The sequence below is a fragment of the Anguilla rostrata genome, chromosome 1, assembly GCF_018555375.3.
Source record: "Anguilla rostrata isolate EN2019 chromosome 1, ASM1855537v3, whole genome shotgun sequence".
In the NCBI taxonomy this organism is placed as follows: domain Eukaryota; kingdom Metazoa; phylum Chordata; class Actinopteri; order Anguilliformes; family Anguillidae; genus Anguilla; species Anguilla rostrata.
In genome coordinates this window covers 17,678,324-17,687,356 of record NC_057933.1, presented here as the reverse complement: position 1 = coordinate 17,687,356, position 9,033 = coordinate 17,678,324, and the positions used below count along the sequence as shown (strand labels likewise).

General features: G+C 42.1%; 1 protein-coding gene across 2 annotated transcripts in view; it reads left to right on the top strand.

Annotated features, from left to right (window-relative positions):
• Positions 1 to 4,398: 4,398 nt before the first annotated feature.
• The window catches only part of LOC135250320 (formin), a 78,668-nt gene continuing 74,033 nt past the window's right edge, over positions 4,399 to 9,033 (top strand). For both annotated transcript variants that reach the window (XM_064326521.1, XM_064326515.1), the window contains exons 1-2: positions 4,399 to 4,489; positions 6,659 to 8,510. In XM_064326521.1, the coding sequence (XP_064182591.1) occupies positions 6,770 to 8,510 (1,741 nt within the window). In that variant the 5' untranslated portion in view covers positions 4,399 to 4,489; positions 6,659 to 6,769. The remainder of the gene's footprint in view (positions 4,490 to 6,658; positions 8,511 to 9,033) is intronic.

The window sequence follows — 9,033 nt, the reverse complement described above, 5'->3', positions numbered from 1 at the left end:
AATAAAGCGTATTCTTGCAGTCAAAATATGGCACTGGGGTCTGATCTCTGACGTCATTTCTGGCGTTTATTAGTGCCAAGCTAAAAGTGATCTCCACTTTAATTGCGAGGATTTTACTCACGCCGCTGAAGAATAGCTCTCTCCTCCAATTAATGGCAGGACACCTACAGTATACTGAATCAGTAGCTAAATAGCCTCATGAAAAAAAAATGCAGGACATTTTGCATCTAAGGGCATGAAGTTTATACGGTTGAATTAATAATAGATTAATATTCGCACGTAGGAAAGTTACATTTGGGTGATGGCTTAGACTGATAGATAGATAGATAGATAGATAGATAGATAGATAGATAGATAGATAGATAGATAGATAGATAGATAGATCACATAATACATGGTGTTAAACTGTAAATGTTGCAGGTTGACCCAGAATATCACTTCTGCAGTGCAAATACACAGTACAGTTCTTAAGCTGTCAATAGTTAAAATAATAAAGTTATTGTTCAAGCATAGGCTACACCAAACATAGGCTAAAGCTATGACATATAGCTTGCAGAAGTAAAATCCTAATTGAATTATACACTCATTTGTCCATTAAGTTAGACAGCAAGTTCCTTATATGTTCTTCTATTCTAAAGTAACATGAGAAATGCACTATGCAAACGGCCTGCCCATATCTACTTTCAAAGTGAAGTAGATTGGGTAGTCAGAAGAATTTTGCTGAAAGTGACAGGACACAATAAGTCTTACCTCACAGATTAAGAATTTGTGATGAGGACTGCTTGTTCATTTGTGTGTTTGATTAATGAACCATACTTTCATATGTTTAGTTTTACAGTTACTTGAGAGACCCTTGTATCACTGTTGCATAATAACATTTGACAAGGTATATCTACCTGTACTTTTTGTCTAAAAAATAAAATAAATAATAAAAATAAAACTGTTGCCAAATGTGTACTGTACATTCCATGACAGTTCATTTAAAATGACAAAATAACCAGGAAATTCCTGATTTAGATTTGGTGCCAGTTCTTCTTTTGCAGAATTACAGGCACCAGGGGGCCAGCAGCAGTCGCCAGAGTGGCCAAGGAGACGGTATGGCTGTGCCCACATGGTTCAGGGGACAAGGCATGAGAGTCAGTTGGGGATTCCGCCACCCAGCTGGTGATCATGTGACCAACATGGGAGTTAGAGAGCAAAACTGGATAGCATAGAAGCCAGCTGTTCCTATTTATGTTCGGAGAAAGCTCATCTGAGCCAGTTGGATTCACCGTGGTCTCATTGCAGAGATACTAAGTAGCTTACATACAAGCTTGTGGGTAAAGGCAAACAACAATTTTTCTGCTTTGAATTCTGAAATGTGGCAATACGGGACATTGGATTTTCAGACTGTGTTCTGACGTTAGCTCAGATAATAATATACATCGATGGCGCACACATAGCTGTAAAAGTAGGCTAGTCTAGGTATATCAGAATTATTTTATATGATTTATTTGAGACAATGTCGTTATTAAAGTTACACCAAATGCACATTATCTCCCATTTACTAGTACTGAAGTTATTTTAATATATATCAGAAAAGTCCGTTGTCAAAAAGGATGCCCCGCAAACGGATCAAAGAGTTGAGGTTGCAAAACGAACATTCATTCTCAGGCCTCTGCTGCTCCCCAGCGGTTTTGTGTGAGATCTTCGAGCGCAGCCCTTTTGAGCCGCATTTCGTTTTCTTCAACAAAAAAAAGGCAAGACACAGGTAGCCTAGTGTACGTGCAATTACTGTATGTAAGAATGCGTCGCGCCGTTCGCTAGATATAGCGAAAGAACCAGTATTATTAGTGTACAGTTATTGTATGCAATAGCGTATTTATATATAATTCATGTCGGTTAGCGAACACTGTCAATCAAGGCCTACCATACAAAATATCCCTGTCGTGTGAGGTTCGGTACTGTTCATCCTCAGCTCATTAGATCATGCGTTGGGGCTTTAATCTTCATGCATTGCTTTCCAATTAAGTGTTTATCTAGATCACTGTTCATTTAGTGTCCATAATCAAACATATGGAAAGCATGCCGAGGCATGAGCACCAGACTAACTCTGAACCAAGCATGGTATAAATTGATCTTACTCAACCTTGTGTTAGCCTTATCTGATGTAACTATTTCTACCAATAGGAGCACGATGTCAGTCTGAACACATGATAACTAGAGACAGTGACATCTTATCACACGGGATGCGGGAGAGGTCAAACCTTTAGTGTAGGCCTAGATATGCCTTCCTCAGGAGATGGAGACCATGAGATCGAATCTTGATGTTATGGGACTAGTTGGCATGAAGAGGATGCCAAAAAACCCTTTATTCCAAAAGCCTCAGATATGTCCTTTGCAAGGCAGTTCATTCAGAAGAGAGAAGCATTAGGCTAGTACAGCTATTACACTGTATTTGAAGGTTAACAACTTCAGAAATGCACTATAACTGAGGCACACTGTTTACAAAATCATTTTTTGGTCATGCATGGCTATACAACAAGAGCAACCACTGCATATGACATGGGCCTGTGCCAATTCAGTCCAACTAAAAACATATTAATACACAATCTGGATAATCACTTATGAACAGTTTTCAGCATACTTATTAATAGCTACTACGTGCCGTTGCAATTCACCTTGAGGAATGTGAGACCTACTACACATAGGAAACAAATGCATGTTGTGTGTTCTTATGCTTATACTATATGAATAGTGGAAGTTCAGTTCTCGCTGAACAAGTAAATATCATGTGAACAAAATGTGTGTCCTTTGCTGCCCTCTTATGGAATCTTAGTGATTGAAATATAGCGTTCTGTTGAAATACAGCCTCTAGTGGTAGATTTATTTTTTGTTAAACAAAGTAAATGTAGTAGGTTCTGCTGTATGATGTACTGTATTTGTTGTACATTTGGTACATTTTTAAACCTGATGTAAGATGAGTAAGTTTGTGCATTGGAAGAGTACATTCATTCAGTACATCTCAAATGCAGTCTTTATTGGTGACTCAAAAAGGACAATGTGTGACTCATGGGGAGGAAAAAAGTTAAAAACACATAATCATTATTGTTTTTGTTTCTGTTATGTTTTAAATAAAATAATAAAACAAATACAACATGCATAAAATGATTTATTTTTGTTATGGTCATTTTTTGTTCACGTCATGTACATAACATACTTTGAAAAGGAATCAAGGTTAATGCACTCAGAAGAAAAATAGCTGCTGTTGTCTTTGTTGATTCCATTTAAAGAGGCATGAAATAGGAGAATCTAGCAAGACTAATAAGAAATGATGAAATGTGCTCAGCTTCACACAGTGACACAAAAAGTTCACTTTGTCAAGAACATTAGCAATAATTTATTCACAAGAATGTACTGATTAATAGGCCTATGGTTAAAATGAGAATAACTGAACTGTTAACTATTGGTAGGCCTGAAGACAACCAGTGCAGATGACTGTCAATGGGTTGGTATCGGGGTTAAGGTTCCAGGCTGTGGGGAAAGGGAAATAGTCAGGACAGCTGTATACTGTAGGTTAGGGATAGTTAGCCTGCAGCTCGATGCCACAGTGATCAAGGAATAAGTTGTTCATCCTTGCTCAATTGTGCAATCACTGGATGTGTCAAAAACACAAATTCTATGCTGAAGGCTTCTGCTAAAATATCTCAATTTATTGCAAAGCCTTGGGTTCAGGGAACCAATGTACCATTGATCAGCTGTTTGATATAAAACAATGAGGCAAAAGAAAGATGCTCTGAACAGTCTATTTTTAAAAATGCAAACGATACTAATAATAAAAATGTTTGCTGTTGCAAAGCATCCATACAGTGTGAATACAGTACATAATTTTATTACCATATTTTATTTTGTATTTTGTCACCTTGGATCTTTCATGTTACTATTTGGTTTTATTTTTAAAAAGGTGAAATTGCCTTTAAAATTGATCCATATGGGTTATAGTTAACTAATCCACTGCCTTTGAATATAGTAGCTATAGAATGCTACTATATGCTGTGTTTACGTTGTCGTTGTATTTGCCCTTGTCACCTGTCCTCAGTTTGATCCGTTCTCACACAAAATGATTAGGTGTTATTAATATTACTCACAAAACCGAATTGGTTCTTCTCTATTACTATTCTTTCTCAGTATTCTAGCAGTTCGGCGCTCTACGCGTCTCCAGCTACTTTTCAGGCTGAATAACAAACAGAAGCATCGCTTTTCCTTATATTTTCACTGCCTACAATTTTGCAGCTGTAATTTATCCATGCCTTCTTCCCTGTATCACGATACTTCTGGTTTGGATAATTTTTCGGCGCTCCAATCGGAGCTGTCCAAAGGAACTCTCGGCTTTCCGAATGGCTCTGGCCCTTGCCTGTCAATAGCCGAGAGCGCTGTCCTCTGAGAGGCAACAGTGAAGACTGGCAGGACAGAGCAGATCTGAGAATTCATCTGAGTGCGAGTACAGAATGTAAGTACTGACATACATGTTTTTGTTGAAAACACCTGTCTGCTTCAGGTGAGTCTCTAGGATGGTTTTCGCGTCTATATACATTCCCGCATATTTTGCGATAGGATCGTAGCACGCGCATCTGCTAGGATGCGCGTGCAAAGTTATAATGCCGCACTGTTTTTTTTTTCCGGGTATTATATTAGTGGCGGATGCACTTAGAAGCATCTTTGGATGCAGTTTGGTCAGAGGACTGTGTGAAATAGTCATTTTCCACTATTCCGTAGTGTGCATCCATAGATTTTTAGCGTTTACGTAGGTTAGCATATTACCTACACAATACGTAGCCTGTACAACCTATGTCTGCGTTGCGAACAGACGGGCTAGGAATTGTTATAATTTATGTCCTACAACTTAAGAAAATAATTGTCCTATTGAAAAAATGTTTATAATTCCAATTACACGCACGTTTTGTGTGATATAAATTAAGTGTAGAATTTGTGCTATTTACGGTAATGAAAATCACATTTCCGTTCCATCTGAAGCATCTCCTTGTGGGACCTTTTTGCTGCAGCTTGTGAAATGTTGATGCCTTTTGGTTGGCTAAAGCGAATATCATATTCTTTAAAGGGTTGTTATGGAAATTATTAAGCTATGGCTATATTAGAACGCTGAACGTTGTTGGCAGTACTTTTACGTTTGTGTTTGGGTAGCATATAGTAGAACCATTCATTGCCATCATTCTCCTGTTTGTAATCCATACTGTAGCCATAGTTCCCAGAGGACACGAAAACTATAATTAGACCTACCATTTATTTATAACAGCCATACCGCATTTAACAAGAGCGGCTGCAGTGATGCATAAAATGAAATGCACGGACAAACTTTTGCTGCACGTAATTGTTTTTGCATTTTGTTGCAGGCTATATGGTGCATATTCTGAGCAGAATTAACTCATTTTTTAAAAACTGAAATGTATTTAATTTTCATATTAAGTTATTATTAGTCATATATAGGCTATGGAACTCACATAACTAAATTAACTTGCACAGTATTACGCAGATATAACGGTATTTTTGATATACTACTGTGGACCTGTTACTATTATGTAAATATAGTATACAGTATTTGGTTGCTGTAGGCCTGTGTTGCATTTCCATATGTCTGCATTCTCCAATGATGTAAAACAATTTTAAAGTGATAGTACTTTGGTAGGTGTCTGGCTGAGAAAGAAATTATCAAATCAGATGAATCTATTGTGCGGACAGAATGTCTTTGTACAACCTGAATGAAAATAAATGCTGCTGTTGATGTGCTGACATTTTTCTGTCTTTATTTGTGTGCTGGAAGAGACTGCCTAAGATATTAATTACAAATAAATTACAAATCATATTGTCTATATAAATATATATAAAGCAGCATTTTGTAGTTTGCATCTAGTGATCCTGTGAGAGAAGGCAGACCTGTTCAACAAGCAGAGGCAGGACAGGCTTTCTCAGCTGTAGTCTCGCCCACATGTACCCCCATTTTTTATCTCTCTGGAACTGGATTTCAGGTTCCTGATGTGCGCTAAGCTTGTTAGCAGAGACTTATTCAGTGCCTGTTAGAAATCAACTTGTGAAATTTCAGAATAGCAACCGAGCAGCCAATTTTTTTAGGTGTGTGTGTGACTCATTCTCACACTGCTATAGCAGTTTTCTTTTTTCTGCAATCGCCTTTTTATCTGGCACAATGGTGATGGTCCTGTGACCTGTAGCCTGCTGAGTAATTATGTTCTATAGAATATATTGTAGAAAGTAAGTGCTTTACTGTTTACGTGTTTGTGTGGCACAACAAGAATTAAAGGGAAGTTAAACATGAAATTAAAGCATTTATCCATAGCAAGAGAGATGTATTTAAGATTTCCAGTAGCTCTTTTTTTTCTCCTTCTGTATTGAGCCGGGATATTTTACCATATAAAGTTCAATGGCTGTATTGATCTACAGGAAAAGAGTGCTGGGTTGCTCTGTATTTTCTTTGTCACTTAAGCTTTTTTATAGTTTGGTGCACAATGCAGTAAATTATAAAAAGACCAATTATTTATTCAGAATGACAGTGTCGCATCATTCTGAATAAATAAGTCAGTGTCAAGAAAGGCTGCTGATGTATTTACGGCCTGTTCAGTAACGGCCTCTTCTTGGTTTCTGACAGGAGCTCAATAGTCCAGAAGATGGACGCAGAGTGCTTCGAAGGCTCCTCCTCTGCCCTGAGCTCAGTGCCAAAAGCAGGGCACTCCAAAGACTGATCACTTAATTAAAGTGAATGAATAATAAGATGGCGCCCACCATGGAGGGCTCACATACCGTCCTGCGGCTGCACAGACCCATCCGGGAGCTCAGCCGCGTCAGCCTATACGTCCCTGCTGCGAGGAGGCAAAGGTTCACGTACAAGGGCGGGGCTCTGTCCAGGGCCCAGCCCACTAATAGCCATGACCAGATGGGGGAGGAGAGAACAGGAGCAAAACAGAAGGGCCAGTCTTGCAAGAATGCGTGCGAGAGCCAGAACTCCAGGGAAGCAACAAAGGGCGCCATTGCCGAGCTCCACCGGCTCGCGGCTGAGCACCACCAGTTGCTGGCTGACCTCTTCGCTCTGTGCGCCGACTGTGCCGCCAGGGTCAGGATGGGCAACCAGGACGGAAAGCCCCTGGATTACGAAGACTGTGGGGTGAGACCACCTGTGGAGATTTTGAGCAGCAGCAACCTGCAGCACTCCCTCGCCCTTTCCCCTGAGTACAAGAGGGCTGTCTCACGGACTCGCAAGCTGAAGAAACTGGGAGTGAAGAAGACTGACAGCGCAGAAGAGTTCCTGCAGAGCAAGATGAAGAAGAAAGTAAAGACCCCCAAGATGGTCTCTGCACGGCCAAAGGAGGCTATACCAGGGGTCCAGTCACCACAAGATGTGAAGAGCCAGGGGACCTCTTGCTCCGCACTGGGGTTTGACACCTCTGGAATGGGCTCCTATGCCAGCATGGCCAGCGGTGGCAACCTCGCTACGGAGGAGAACCTCCACGCCACTCAGGAGAGTTGGGAATTCATGGACGCCCGCAACCTTGAGCCGGACATGGACCTCTGCAGTGAGCTCTCGGAATACGACAACGAGCTCTACCTGGGCTATGGTGTGACCTCCAGCTTCCTGGAGGAGGTGCAGGACCAAATCCGACAGGAGCAAATGCTGAGTGGGAGCAACCTACGCCCTTTTTTTAACCAGAGCGATGTTCCCAAGCAGGAGGAGTCCCCTGTAAAGTCAGCACACCAGCTGTATGACCAGATCAGCAGGAGAGATGCAGGGGTACGAGTGGTGGCCAAGGTGCAGGAGGCAGAGGGGGTGGTGCAGTGGGTCAGTCACACAGGCTCGCACGTCGCCTCCAACTCCTCACAGCTTTCATCCTCCATGCCTCTGGAGGACACGGTGACCCGGCACACCCAGCTACAGGCAGCTCTCCCTTCTGAGGATCAGGTAGCACAGGGTGAGGTGCTGATGAAGCACCTGTACAAGGGACTACAGGCAGGCAACCTGGAGGAGCTTGAGGAGTGGAGGGGGCAAGGGGGCAGTGCTGTTTTTGGTGATCCCTCGGGATCTCTGCACCTAACCCACCAGCGCCCTGCCGATTCGACCCCGGGCTTTAAATCGGGGTCTTCAAAGAGCCCTTCCTCGCCTTCTCTTTCGGGGGTCTTCAACAACTCCTATCCCGTCACAAACAGCCTGCAGAGCATGTCTCCTGTGCTCTCGCCCCTGTCCTCCAAGCTCCCCAGCCCTCAGCTCAACCACCGCATCGTTCTGTTGCCCGAGGAAGATGGGGGCCCGGACAGGGGTGACAGGAAATGGGTGCAGGGGGCCCCCTCGTCCCTCGACAGCGGACACGAGCCTAAAGTCACCACGGAGGTCATTGATAAAAACGGCAACAAAAGGACCATTACACGTCTGGATTTGAACCTCTCCAGGCAGGGGGGAGGCTCCAAGTGGACCACTCCCAGCACGACCGTGACCACACCCTGTACCGCAGGTGAGTGACTGTTGCTGAATGCATGAGCACATCTCTTGCCTTTCATTGTTCTTTCTATACCCCACACATCCACACAACACTTTTCCATGCTTAAAAAATTTCCTTACCCTGGGATCAATAGATATTGTTGGAGACTTTCTTGGTGCATTCAGGCTTTGAGAAAAGAAAATGAGCTTTGCTGAAGCATTGTGAAGTCTGAGCCTCTCCAAATTTGGATATATAACACCTGCAGAGCCTCTCCAAATTTGCATATATAACACCTGCAGAGATTTAAATGCAGTCAGGCTTGTGTGCTGGCTCCAGAACGTTCATGCCCTCTGAAAGAAGAGACCGAAGGTGTCTTTGAAGGTGCAGCACTGCAGTACATTGACTGCCAAACAGGTCTGTTATCAGTAACAAACAGAGACAAACAGCACTTTTCCAATAACATTTTTCATGCGCGCTATACCCTGCTGTGCGCAGTGCATTACCCACAAATGTGTAAAACCTTGCACCGCCGATGGTTGTTGTGAAATACACGGCT